Source organism: Orycteropus afer, unplaced genomic scaffold (genome assembly GCF_000298275.1).
Source record: "Orycteropus afer afer isolate SDZICR_OR568_19922 unplaced genomic scaffold, OryAfe1.0 scaffold00041, whole genome shotgun sequence".
Lineage (NCBI taxonomy): Eukaryota > Metazoa > Chordata > Mammalia > Tubulidentata > Orycteropodidae > Orycteropus > Orycteropus afer.
In genome coordinates, this window is record NW_006921628.1 from 6,195,643 (window position 1) to 6,209,983 (window position 14,341).

Below are 14,341 nucleotides of genomic sequence, written 5' to 3' on the forward strand. Positions count from 1 at the left end.
AGCCTGCCTCAGATGGCATACTCCTCCATTCAGCTCATCAGAGCGCTCTCTACCAAAAGCTCACACACCACACTCCTTGGAAATCATTGTGGGACAAGTATAAAATCACATTTGATTTTTTTTGGTTGTTGTTGTTGCTCTCTCTGCAGGAATGAATGTGAAGCACACCAGTGTGCTTTGAAATGTCTTTTTTTTTTTTTTTTCCCCCCCCTAAATAGTGCCCAGTGCCAACTCGGACTCCTGGGAAACATCTCTAAACTGAGCGGGTGTTTCCTACACAGGAAAGAGTTACCACAGATAGACCCCTTGATTGAGATAACTACCTACAGCTTCCACACAAATCATCTACATTTAAAAGTAATGATGCTGTCAGTGCTCTTGATAAGGATCTGGTGAGCACTTGCCCTATGAAAGCCCTCTGCCTGCACTGCCCTATTTCATCTTCACATTTCTCATGGAAAGTTTCACTTTACAGGTGAGGAAGCTGAGGCTTACAGTGTGAATCACTGGCCTAGGTCTCTTGGCTAACAAGTGCCCAGGTTGGAATTTGACTATTCAAATTCCGATCAGTCTGACTCCAAATCCAAATTCCTAATCGGTACATTCTATGGTTAGGAATTTGGATTAAATTAAAATTAACGCATAAGCTTGCCCCAATCCTTTCCCCAGGATGAAGGTGAAAAGAAAGAGAATGGGTTAAGTGCTTTTAGCTGGAACTTTGACATTTTCTTTAAAATTCTGAAAAGACAAAAGAGTTTCCTTCTTACAGCAGAAATCTAGTTTTATTTAACTAACATTTAGTCTAGAATTATTTTCCATGGCATATTAAAGCCAATTTTTTATCTAGTTAAATGTTTCAATATTGGAATTCTAGGTTTTATGCTTAAAGTCCAAACGTGAAGTTTAAAGTGGCTGTGTCTGAACTTGCTAACTTACTGTCAGAGATATTGGTCCTAGAAGAACCCTCAGAACACACCGACTGCACTATTTCCAAACTTGTCCACCATGACAACTGTTTGCCATATTCACATATCACCAAAGCTATTTACATATTCAATGTTTCCTTAAATTACTCATTATTTCACTTAAATTTCTTATTGTACAAAGTAAACTACGTTACTGCCTACAGTACTATCACCTGTCATAAAGAGTGAGTAACTTCAAAAAGTACACCCTGTTGTTAAATTCTCAGCAACCTGAAGCGTTGCCTGTCTGAAGCTTCCAAGCCTAAGGCCTGAACTGTTATAAAAAGTTAGCAAGCTATGGACGTTTAAAGACACATTAGCTCCAAACTGAGACTTTCAACAGTGAGAAGATCAAGAGAGGACAGTGATAAAAATTAGTTTGTGTCTTGTCCGTGTGTCACCTTGTCCCTATATCATCTGAGCTATCATAAGTGGTATGAAAACCACCTTCCAGGAAATAATGATTTAATCTAATCCTATCATTCCAGAAGCAGACTTTGAGCTGCAGAGAAGCTAAGCCAACTCATTCCCTGACCACAGCTAGTAGGGAAGTAGCTGCAAGAACTAGCTTAGTAATAAATGCTGCTGAAGAAAGCAAGCCCCCATTTCTCGATGCTGATGCCAGAACGAAACTCGCTTTCACAGACCCTTAGAGCCTGGGCATAAAGCATTCAGAGACTAACAACAGAAAAAAGATGCTCTTTCTGATGTTCTTCTTCAAGCTCTTAGATAAGTCACCATCAAATGGCTGAAGCGGAAAGAGGTGGAGGCAACTCTTCACCATGTGTCTGTGGCTTACACCTAAGCTATCATCAATTTTTTCCTCTTCTGATTCGTTCTGACAATTGATGTTCTTCTTCACTGTGGTTTCAGACCACACCCAGAAGCACCCAAGGCAATCACCTACCAAGTACAATGGTTAAGGAGCTGAGTGAAAATGAGCTAAGACCACCAGAACCTCACAGGGTACTGATGTGTCACTTCCCCTTCTCCCACCCATGGGAAGTCAAAAATTAAGACTAGTCTTCATCAAGAAAAAACAAACCCTCATTGCCACCAAGTCATCTGCAATTCATAGCAGCCACGGAGGGTTTCCACCATTGCAAATATTTATGGAAACAGACTGCCACATAAGCAGCTGGTGGGTTAGAAATGCTGGCCTTTCAATTAGTGGCCGAGTGCTTAACTACTGCACCACCAAGGCTCCCAACCAAACCAAACCAAACCAAACTCACTGCTGTCAAGTAGGATCTGACTCATACCAACCCCTCCTTGGGTTTCCAAGGCAGTATCACTATGGAAGTTGATTGCCCAACCTTCCTTCCGAGGAGTGGCTGGTGGGTTTGAACCGCCAGCCATCTGGTTAGCACTAAAATGCCTTAGGCACTATGCCACCAGAGCTCCCCGTCTTCACTAGTGACCTTCAGTTTTCTTCTCTGTATTTGCCTGGGGTCATTCTTGACAGGCCTGAGTCACTTGGGGATTATGAAATGTTAGCATTTCCAAATGAGATAGCACATTTGAGAAGGAAGCTTGCACTGGCCTTGTTTCAGGGCCAGAACAAGTACACAGCCCTCCTCTGCCTCCAGGCCCATCTTTTCCCACTCACTGGTTTGTTCTTTTTTTCTGTCTGTGGCTTCTTCTTTCCGGAAGACCCTAAACTTTCAAATCTGAAACCTGGAAGTACGTGTTAAACTTTTACCATTATACGTATTTCAAAGTCCTGACACAGGCTCTCAGCTTTATTTAATTCAATCAGGTTGCCAACTTTTAGTGGTATCTGCGGAAACAGTGCCCTTGGGAAACACTGTATTGCTTCTGACCATTTAATTATCACCTCTGCTGCAAACACTAAATCTGCAGAGCTCCAGGAAGACATCACTTGAATGTGTGTCATTTACATGTATAGAAGTTAGTGTCTATCCATTCTTTGTGGGTTTTCTGTTTAATCTAACAACAATCTCACATCAAGTATAAAGATCTGCCTGTGGTTGGATCTCTTGGAGTGCAGGCCAAGGGAAGAGCTACCACTCCATCGGTCCAGAGGCAAGGCCACTGTGTGCAGTGTTCTGGCTAATTCTAATGGGGTTTACTGTGAACACCCCCAAGAGCCCCGGAAGAGATAATGCTGCTTACAACCGACCCCGCATAGAATCAACTGGCTTAAGCTGGCATTGTATAGGGCCAAGAGGTCAAGGCTAGGCAAGAAGAGACCCATATTTTGGTCCTGCCTCCTTATCAATTTGAATCTCTGTTTCAGGGCTTCTAATCGGTTCATTTCAGTTGGATCCCCTGCTAAGAATTTGCCTTTCCACCCCAGACATACTGAATCAGAACCCATATTTTAACAAGATCCCTAGGTCTGTAAGATCTGTAAGAATCACCTGGGGATCTTGTTAAAATGTAGGTTCTGATTCAGTGTATCTGGGGAGGAAAGGCAAATTCTTAGGATGGGGTCGAACTAGAATGAACCAGTTTGAAAGCCCTGCTATGTTCCCTGAGTTGGCAAACAAACTGTGGCCCTTGCCTTGCCCAGCTCCCTCAGCTGGTATAAGGTTCAAAGTAGACAATGAATGTGAAGAGAATCAACTGCTATTTGAACACAGGGTGGTACTGCTATGAACTTAGTAAGCCCAATGAAAAAGGGGTAGTGGCAGTGGTTTGATGGAAACGTGGGCATACCTTTGGAGATACTGTGGGTTCACTTCTAGACTACCACAATGAAGCAAATATCCTAATAAAGTGAGTCACCCAAATCTTTTGTTTTCCCAGTGCATTTAAAAGTTATGTTTACACTATAATGTAGTCTATTAAGTGTATAATATCATTATAAAAAAGCTTAAAATATTGTAAGAATTACCAAAATGTCACCTAGAGACACAACTGAGCACATATGGTTGGAAAAAGGGCATTAACAGACTTGTTCAACACAGAGTTGCCACAAAACTTCAAATTGTAAAAAAACTCAGTCTCTGTGAAATGCAATAAAGTGAAGCACAATAAAACAATGTATGCCCATGTCCCTTCCCCCACTTCTCTACATCCCAAGAGCATACATATATATTTAAATTGTTTACTATGTATATAATTATACAACTTTGCACCCTCGCAAGGGACCCTAGGGTATTTGTGCTTGTAATGTCTGCAAGTCATGCCACTGACCTTGATGCCAAAGTTTATAATACAATGGACACCTATTAGAGGACCATTCCCAATTGTAGGATAGAGAGGTTGTTGGGTTTTCTGACTGTGTTGGAGCTCTGGTAGCATAGTGCCTAAAGCACTTGACTGCTAATCAGAAGGCTGGCGGTTCAAACCCACCAGCCACTCCTCGGAAGGAAGGTTGGGCAATCCTACTTCCGTAGTGATACAGCCTCGGAAACCCAAGGAGGGGTTGCTGTGAGTCGGGGCCGACTCGATGGCAAATAACAACAACAACAACAACAATACATAACTTGGAAAGGATGCTAGGCTGGAATAAGATGACTGGCCTTCAAGACCCAGCTGTGCCATTCCCAGCTGTGTCATGCTAAGCAAATCATTGAAACTCTCTGGCTCTTGGTATCTTCATCTTTAAAATGACGATAATGGTATTTGAGTCCTGAGGCAAAGAATATAAAAGTACTTTGAAATATAGAAACAGTACAAACATACAACATGATCATTACTGAAAATAATGTTATTATGAACATTTCTGGATAAACAGCTTTTTATCCCCAAAAGCTGGACTAGCGGGTCAAAAAAAAAAAACAAAAAAAAAAACCCAACTAACTCTTTTTAAGTCTTTTAATATACACTGAAAATTCCCCCATTCCACACAGAATTGCATTATTTCACTGAAATAGCCCCAGCATTGGATTTTATCATGTCTTTAAAATATTTTTTTTACGTCAACTGTGTATAAAATAGCCCCTCACTACTGTTTACCTTTTCCATTTCTATAATTCCTATTAGAATGAATATTTAAAATAATGTTCACTTCTCATAGCTCCTCAAGTATGGACTGCCTATTAGTGTCCTTTGTTCATTGGTCAATGGATGTCTTGGGGTGTTCTTTTACATCTGTATTATGTTAAAAGAAGAACCAAACCAAAAACCAAACCAAACTCACTACACTCCAGTCAAACCCGATTCATAGCAACTCCTCCTTGGGTTTCTGAGGCAGTATCACTACGGAAGTAGATTGCCCATTTCTCCTCCCTAGGAGTAGCTGGTGGGTTTGAATCATCAGCCTTCTGGTTAGCACTTAAATGCCTTAGGCACTTGGACATAAAAGTAACCTTGTCATCACTTGATTCAGCATCATACACAGTGTCTTTGGGCTGATCAACACTCAAGATTTCCAGGGACACTGAAGACACCCAACAGAAAAAAGCAAGGAAAGGAAAGAGACTGGGCAGTGTCACATTTGGAAAAGCTGGAGGAACCAGTAATGCTGAGCCAGGAGAAGAGCACATGAGGAAGCACGCACATGTGTACGTGCATGTGTGTGCACACTCATGCACATGTTTGTGGAGTGAAAGCAAGTGAGGAGAGAAAGAGAGTTTTCAAATATTTAAGGGGATAACACAAGAAAAGGTTACTCTTTGAACACTGTTGTTGGTAGGTGCCACTGAGTCAGGCCCCAACTCATGGCGATCCTAAGCACAACAGAATGGAACACTGCCCAGTCCTGTACCATTTTCATGATCAGTTGCACACTGGACTGGTGTGATTCAAAGGGTTTTCACTGGCTGATTTTTGGAAGAATATCTCCAGGCTTTTCCTCCAGTGCACCTACCTAGTCTGGAAACTGCTGAAACCTGTTCAGCATCATAGCAATACACAAGCCTCCACTGAGAGATGAGTGGTGACCGTGCATGAGGTACACTGACTGGGAACTGACCCAGGTCTCCCACATGGAAGGTGAGAATTCTGAACACTGAACCACCAAAGCTCCACTATGTTATATACAGCTCAGAAATCAATGTTAAAATTAAGGAAGTATTTTTTCTAGGATTCACACCAAACAAAGAGTGCATGGCCTTAGAAGGTAATGAGTAATCTGTCACTGGAGGTGTTGAAGCAGAGATCGAATGGATCCAGCACTGGATTAAGAATCAGCCTACGTGTTCTCAAACAGCCTTTTCTATGAGGTTCTTGGATGCAATAATCCTGGGTCATCTACTGGATGTTAGTTTTGTTTGTTTCATAAATCACCAGAAAAAAACGTTCGCTACTATTTTCCTCCTTATTTTAAAAGCCAGGGTAAGGGGGAAAAAAAAAAGCCCCATGAATTTACCGTTAAGGTTTCTGGTTCAGCTCCAATGAAGTTTCACTAATAATCAGGACTGCCCTGTTGCAAAAGGCCACACTGGCCCAAACACAGAAGGTCTAGGCACAAGGGTTCCCAGACTTCAAAAGAACCACTCCTGGCCAGCTGAAGGTACAGAAGCTTTGTCTGATTAACTTGTGACACAGCTTCTCCTAAACTAATAACTAATGTCACTATGAAAAACGGAAGGCATTAGAAACCATTGGTCTTCACCCCTAACGGTCCATTCCATGAGCCAGCACAAGAAGAAGAAATTGCAATGCAATCACTGCAATTTCCTCATTTCACGTGTGACCCGTACCCATTACTAATGTTGACAAATTATGGAAAGCAACTGCTCACATACATCACAAATGAAGTTACCCTTCCAGGTACACACACACACACATACCATTAATAACAATTAAATGTGCACAGGGTTTTGCAAAATTAGGATCTGATCAGTAATTTATTTTCATTCAGTTGTTATGAAAATAGTGGCACTGGTCCAGGATTTTACAGGCAATCACAGGGCATATTGAAAAAAAAAAAAAAAAAATGACACAATTTGCAAATATCCAGATGGTAGTCAGGGCCCTCCAGTTATTGGTTTATGTAAAAGGCGGATGGTTAATGTAGATAAGCAAAATGACTAATGGTAGAACTAACGGTGTCACCTCCACAGAGCTGAGCATGCGGAATTCTGCCAAAGACCAGCTGTTTGATCTTGAGAAACAGAAAACGGAAGTTACCAAAACCCTCCCAAATGGGGGCTTGCCAGCCCCACTCCTGTGGGTCACAGCCACTCTATGCAGTAGGTTGCCAGAAGCATTGACTAATGGGGAGGTCTTTTATCCAGACATTCAGGAAAAACTGGGCCTTCGACAGGCAATTTGCTTAGGTGGTTGGGTCTATCCTTATGTGTTATGTGGTGAGGAGACCAGTAATTTAGTCGTTTAGAGGTAATGTGATGTGGTTGGGAAAGTACAGACTGCAGGCACACGGGGTATGAGTCTTGGTTCCTTCACCTAGTAGTTCAGCCATGCTGGGAAGGCCACTACTCAGCTTTGAGCCTCAGTTTCTTCTATAAAACCACTAGCTGCCATTGAGTTAACTTCAACTCATGGTGATCACATGTGTTTCCAGGGGAACTGCTCCACAGGGTTTGCAGCGGCTGTAATCTAACAGAACTAGGTTGCCAAGCCTTTCTTCTGAAGTGCCTCTGTATGGACTTGAACCTCCAACTTGTCTGTTAACAGCCAAGAGCATTAACTATCTGCAACACCCAGGAACTCCTCTTATACACAAAGGGGCCAAAATTCCAACCTCATAAGATTGTTATGACAATGATTAAAGTAAAGGACTACAGTAAAGCTCCTGATGTACTGCTGTGCATAAAACAGCATTCAGGAAATTAGGAAGGTGATAATGACGCTTCTTAATAACTATTTTAAGAATCTTTTCGGAGACACAGAGACCTTGATCTTGATGATGATGATACTTACTGAGCACTTATACTACCTTACTACATGCCAGGCACCGTGCCAGGCACAACACATGAATCACCTCACTTGTCTCTAATCCTGGTCTAAGGATGTAGAGCTAACATCATCCCCATTTTACCGCTGAGGGAACTGAGCCTCAGAGAGGCACAGTAGCTTGTCCAAGTCACACCACTAGCAGGTGGTAGAGATGTCATGGGAGCCCAGGCAGTGCTACTCCAGAGTCAATGTTCTGAACAGCCTCAAACTCACATGTATGAAGTCAACCTACTTTCCTCTAATAAAAATGTTCCTAGTTCACATTCATCCTGAGGCCCAAGATCACCAGGATACTTTACCATCTGAACAAGAATCACAGCTGGACGACCATAACCAGATCGTATCAGCAAGTGATGCCTTTCCCTGGGCAACTCAGTGTCATGTCCCACCCAGCCAGATCTGAGGTCACATGATCCATGGAGTCTATTTATTTAGTCATCTGAAGAAATTCCAGGGTTCTAACCTAATTAACTCCTCTGGACTAATTCTATGCAGTTGGTTGTATAGATTGTCAGTTCAACAGTGCATGATACAGATTTAAAGAAATGTATAAAATACTGGAGACTTGTTGACCTCTTCAGCTTTCCAGCTGGCATGCAAGGAGTATAGCCCCAGGTGTGTACAATTTTCAAATACATGTGTTGACTGACTGAAGCATAAATCATGGTGTGGCATAGGGTTCACCTTGCCCTTTAGAGCCAAGGCTTGAAAAGCACCTTCTCAGTTACAAAAGTACTTAAGGTTATATATTTTTTAAAAAATATTTTAAAGTGCTTTACTTTACATGTCTATTCAGTTCGGCATTCCCCTCCCCCTTTTCCTTTGCAGATGTAAACACCCTGGGATATAACAACGGATACCACTATTAAATGCTGGGCTAAATCCATCAGAAAATCTGGCATTGGATCTTGGCTCAGCTGCTGATTTTCTTGATGGCTTTCTGCAATTCATCTAGTCTCACCATTCTTACTCATAACATGGGGAGAATAATATGCACTTTATGTTAACCTTACAACATGTCAAGTGAGACACGAAATGTGGCAGACTTAGAAAGGAGCTGCTGCTGTTAGCCGCTGTTGAGTTGGCCCCTGACTCATAGTGACCCCTGACTTATGGTGATCCTATGCACAACGGGATAGAACCACTGTGATCCTAGCAACACCCAAGCCTTCACTGACAGACAGGTGGTTGCTACACATCAAGTGCATTGGCTGTGACTGGAACCCAGGTCTCCCACATGCAAGACAAAAATTCTACCACTGAACCACCAATGTCCTCAAGAAAAGGGCATTCCTAGGTACATGTTATTCCCAAGGCTACTGGCTGAGCAGAAATCAGAACACATACTTTTGAGACCCAGCTCAGTATTCAATAATTCACGTAGACAGGCATCTGGTCAATGCCCTGCAAACTTAAAATCACATAGAGTTCAAACCCACCAGCCACTCCTCGGAAGGAAGGTTGGGCAATCCTACTTCCGTAGTGATACTGCCTCGGAAACCCAAGGAGGGGTCGCTATGAGTCGGGGCCGACTCGACAGCACATAACAACAACAACAACAACAGAGATAGAGGTGACGACTACACATACCACTAACTATACCACTATGTTGGCCGAGTCCTGACCAGCATCTGAGATGGTCTTAAAACCAAAAGTAAGCTGTCCATCAAGGGTTGTATGATATTCTTAGAAAGAAAATAACAGAAACACCTTTTCGTAATTTTTATTAAATGTAAAATGGACCTGAAACTCTTAAAACCTTCTAAGAGGCTCTAGCATCCTTAAGCAATCTATGGACTCACCTGAGCCTTCTTTCATTAAAAGCAAACTGAACCATGGGGAAAGGATTATTTAAATATAATCGGTGCTATTCAGTAGAGCTAACAATTTTCCTTTTACCAATTTGATCAGGTGTTCAGAACAACTAACATGTCTAGAAGACCAGTCTCTCCTGGCATGGGAGGCGGACATCCGGTAAATATGAAAACAAAGCTAAATCGAGCAAAGCTGCACCAATGGTCAGAAGAAATAAGCTTAACGATGCTCACATGATACCATGTTTCTCAGTGAATGTCTAGAGCCATAGACTAAGCTCCTTAGCTTTCACGGTTAATGATTAGAACTGGAAGGATCTAGTTGGTTATGCGTATTAAAATTAAGCACTTGCAACCCAACTCAGACATCCACGTCATAAGAAGTATCAGATTAAGAAGCTGTATTGTATTAATATAATAATCCATGTACAATATTTTTAAGTGTTTAAAATATATCTTTTTTCTTTCTTTCACTGGAAACTATCATTGAAATGAAAACAAAAATTACAAAGCACTTAAATGAAAATCTTGAGTAGAGACTCTGGTATCCTTTGCTTGTAAGAAAATGTTTATCTTTGCAAATTTTTATTTAATTGTATGGTGTTAAATGCACAGTAGTGACAACTACCCCCTCCCCATGAGCCTTTCTCTAAGTGGCCTGCTCCACCACACTTGCTGCAACAAGAACAAATGCTAGAAGCCCGTGCCAGTGCTGCAATGTGGCCACCACTCTCTTTCCTACAGCATATCCTGCAGGAACGGCCATTACATGTCTAAAAAGCACAGGTGCTTTGCTGCACTGCCTCGTGAAGGGTAATGAATCCTATTTTCTTGGAAAGTCTTTGGCTAGACCAGCTTTTCTTTATATTATCACCATTTTCTGCAAAGAAAATGATTGATTTAAAAAAAAAATACTTTCAAAGGAATTAACACTCAATGTCTAGTTTCTAAACAATTATATAATCATATTTTTCCAAAGACAGACTAAGGAATGCTATAGTTTTTTTAAAAAAAACATTTATAAATACTGATGACACCTACTGGTCAAAAATATATTTTATTTAACTATTCATGGAAACCCTACGGGACAGTTCTAATCTGTCCTACAGAGTCTCTATGAATCAGAATTGACGACCTGACAGTGAGTTCACTCATGGAGAAGTTGGCTGCCTTTTCCACTAATAATGAAACCAGAAAACTACCCCCTAAACTCACTTAAGTTTCTTTTTCCAACCTGGCCTATGTCCATTATCAGGAAGTGATATGCCATATCAATGAAGCTGGACTGGACACCTCTGCCTCAAGGTATAGAGCATAGAAATACTTCTACTGTGATTTAAACATTTAATTAAAAAAAAAAAAAGTTCTGTGGTGATATCTGAAAAATATTTACCACCTATTTCCTAAAATTGTCCTGCCTCATCCTATTCCCACCCTAGATTAGCCACATGAAAGAAAAATAAACCACATTTTATAATCTGGATCCAGTTACCAATAAAGAAAATTGATAATCAATATTCTATACATTTGTGACATAAAGAATATATCTACATTTTAAGTAGAAGAGCAAGACAAAACAGATGTGTTTACTGAAAACCTTTAGTCAAACTTTTGAAAAAACACAGGACAAAGTGTTTGCAGTCAGGGACTGGTTAGAATCCACAGCTTTCCTCACTATTCCTTTCTTTCACCCATTTCAATTTGTTAATTAAAGTTGGCTATGCTTTGCTTCCTTCCGAAAGGAGTTTGAGGGCATTAGCCTCACAGCTCCTATACCCATTAAATTATGAAGTTGCCAATGAAAAAATCATTTTATCCATTCCTACCAAGCAAGGAATTCAACCTGAATTCTATGCAGGTGCTGTCCTATCACACTTAAATAAGGGTCCAAACACCACTAGGGCCATCACACTTCCACAGCTGCTGAGAACAAAACACTCTTTGTGAAAATCTGTAACTGAACTGGGGTGTGGGGCGGGGATAGGGGAGAAGTTAGTTTGCAATCAGCTTAGAGAAAGTTCATTACGACTAGACACTATTTGGAGTCCTGTCAGCCTGTAACAACTCTTGTTAAAAGGCAACGAATCTTTGATGCTGTTTTCCCAAATATATATAATTCACTGAGCTGAGTACACACAGCTGAGCAGACCCAAGGGTGGATGGTTGGAACCTCCCAGAATGCTGACACAACGCCGGATGCACACCTGCCTCCAGACTTTCCCAGGCAGTGGTGGTTCCGTTCACCATTGTGAGGTGGTGGAGAGTAGAGATCTCTCAGATACACACACAAGTGGCAATGATGAGTCGGATTCCGTGGGTTCCACTGTATCCCGGCCACAGCAAAGCTTTCAACACAGTCCAGTGAATGCAACTATATTCTCTTAGACTCTCAATGAAAAATGTATTTTCTAAACCCCAACTGAGCCCAACCTTTAGGCGAATGTGCTCTTTGCCAGAAAAAAAACGACATACAGAAGGAAAAGGCAGACTAAACACAGGCTGGGAGGACTCCCTCCTATCACCCTCAATGCACAGAAGAGTTTCCAGAAGGGAGATGTTTCCAGTGTTCCAATACATCTTCCTCCCGTCCCAAGGAGTTTAATTCATTTTCAGGATCCCTATGACAGACCTTCATATTCCTCATTTAGCCCTAGGCCCCTAACTGAATGACCCCCATTGGCCACAGGTGACAGAGATGTCGTATCCTGTCTTTGCTACCAAACAGCTGCAAGACCAAGTCTAGCAGGTGAGACGTCCTGAGGGGTCCCCAAGAAATTCCCCCTACTCCCTCAAACCAGATGAGAGGAAAGCTGCGGTTAAAGGGTAGCACTTTCCTGACATCTGGCCCTGCTGTTACAACAGACATAAGTCCTTTTGCCGGGTCTAGACAGAAGCTGAACAGTCTGGGAGTCCTGCAGGACGCAGAAGAGAGAGGAGGGGTCGAGGAGACTGCTGCTCCCGAGTCGGAGGAAGAGGGACAGAGATAGAGGCGGCGGCACAAGCTAGATTCAAAGAGAAAGGGTGGGAGAGACAGAAAGAGGAGACAGGGAGACACCCAGCTAGTGTGTGAGATGAGGGGGGGGGGCGGCGGCGAGCAAGCGCTGAAGACAGAGACAGAGATAAAGAAAGAGAGCCGAGAAAGTGTGAGAGAGTCAGAGAAAGACACCGAGAGGTCTAGGTGGCGGGCACGGCCCCTACCTCGGCGTCCTTCGCCGGGCTGCTGGCTGGGGGTACCTCCAGGCTGCAGTTCGCCCTCTTGACCGTGAGGTAGAAAGGGTAATCCTTGGCCACCATGGCAGCTGCCGGGCCTGCCCTTTGGGATGTCACCGCTGACCCCACGCGACCACAAAATTCCCAGGCGAAAGGGGGACCCAGCTCCACGGTGCCAGGCGGCGGCGGCGGCGGCGGCGGCTGCGATGAGGAGACCGACACCGGCTTCTAGCCCTTGGGGACCCGACGCCGGCGCTGAAGCTGAAAGGCAGGAGGAGCCGCGGACGGCCCTGCCCAGTGCGGGGGCGGGTCTGCGGCTCGGCCCCGCCCAGGTGCAGCCGGAGCGCCCAGGTGGGGCCTCGCGGAAACCAGGGGGCGGCGAAAAGCGTCTTTCTCGGCCGCAGCCGCTGGGCTCTGGGCCTTGGGAGAGAGGGACGCGATTTCAGACTCCCAGACACTTTTGGGTGGAACAGGCGACAGGTAGAAAGGCGGCGGGTAGAGAGGAGATCCCGGCAAAAGCCGGACGGAGGGAAGGGCCTGTAGGGAGAAGCGAGCGTTTTAAAAGCCCACGTATAGAAAAGGGGGTATTCTGTCTTGCATTATTCCCAGGTCAGTCTTCCCCTGCACGCACTTTTTTTTTTTTTTTTTAAATAAGTCATTGTAGTGTAATCAGCACACAGTAAAAAACACCAATTTCAAGTGTACATACAGTTCTTTGAGTGCTGACAAAAGTACACTCACGTGTAACTACCTCCACAGTCAGGATTCAGAACAATTCAACCACCCCCAGAAAGTTCCCTTGTGCTTTTTCTCCTGCACCCATTCTGACATCTGAAGAGGAGGATAAAAGGCTGCTTGACACTTAGAAGGACAATCCAACCTGGGCTGTTTCAAGTATAAAGCTGCACAGCAGTGACACAGCACTACCACACCTTTCTGGATCCCTTCTGAAGAAACATTTATTTAGTTAATGGCCAAGGAGGCAATTACAAGGTGGTTCACTGCAGTCCTGTTTGGGTCAATAAAAAAAACTTGAAACAATCTATTTGTCCATAGAGGGGTACTTAAATAAACTATGCTTACCATGGAATATGAGAAGAGTTTAAAAAAAAAAAAAAAAAAAACCAAAACCCAGGGCCATGGAGCAGTGGGTAGAATCTAGAATCTAGTAGATTCTGACTCAGAGTGACCCTATAGGGCAGAGTAAAACCACCCCATAGAGTTTCCAAGGCTCTAACTCTTTACGGAAGCATACTGACTCATCTTTCCCCTGTGGAGCAAATAGTGGGTTCAAACAGCTGACCTTTGGGGGTCTGAACTGCTGACCCTTCTTTAGCAGTCCAATGCTTTAATCAGTAGGCCTCCAAACCAAAAAACCAAACTCACTACCATCTTTGATGCCCACTCATAGCAACCCCCACTGGGTTTCCAAGGCAGTACACCTTCACGGAAGTAGACTGCCCAGTCTTCCATGGTATGGCTGGTGGGTTTCAACCACCAACCTTCTAGTTACCTGTC

General features: G+C 43.2%; 1 protein-coding gene across 1 annotated transcript in view; it reads right to left on the bottom strand.

The window, feature by feature from the left end:
- The window catches only part of ARHGEF3 (Rho guanine nucleotide exchange factor 3), a 102,726-nt gene extending 89,819 nt beyond the window's left edge, over nucleotides 1–12,907 (bottom strand). Inside the window, exon 1 of the mRNA XM_007937258.2 lies at nucleotides 12,812–12,907. Coding sequence (XP_007935449.1) covers nucleotides 12,812–12,907 — 96 coding nt within the window. The remainder of the gene's footprint in view (nucleotides 1–12,811) is intronic.
- Nucleotides 12,908–14,341: the final 1,434 nt, after the last annotated feature.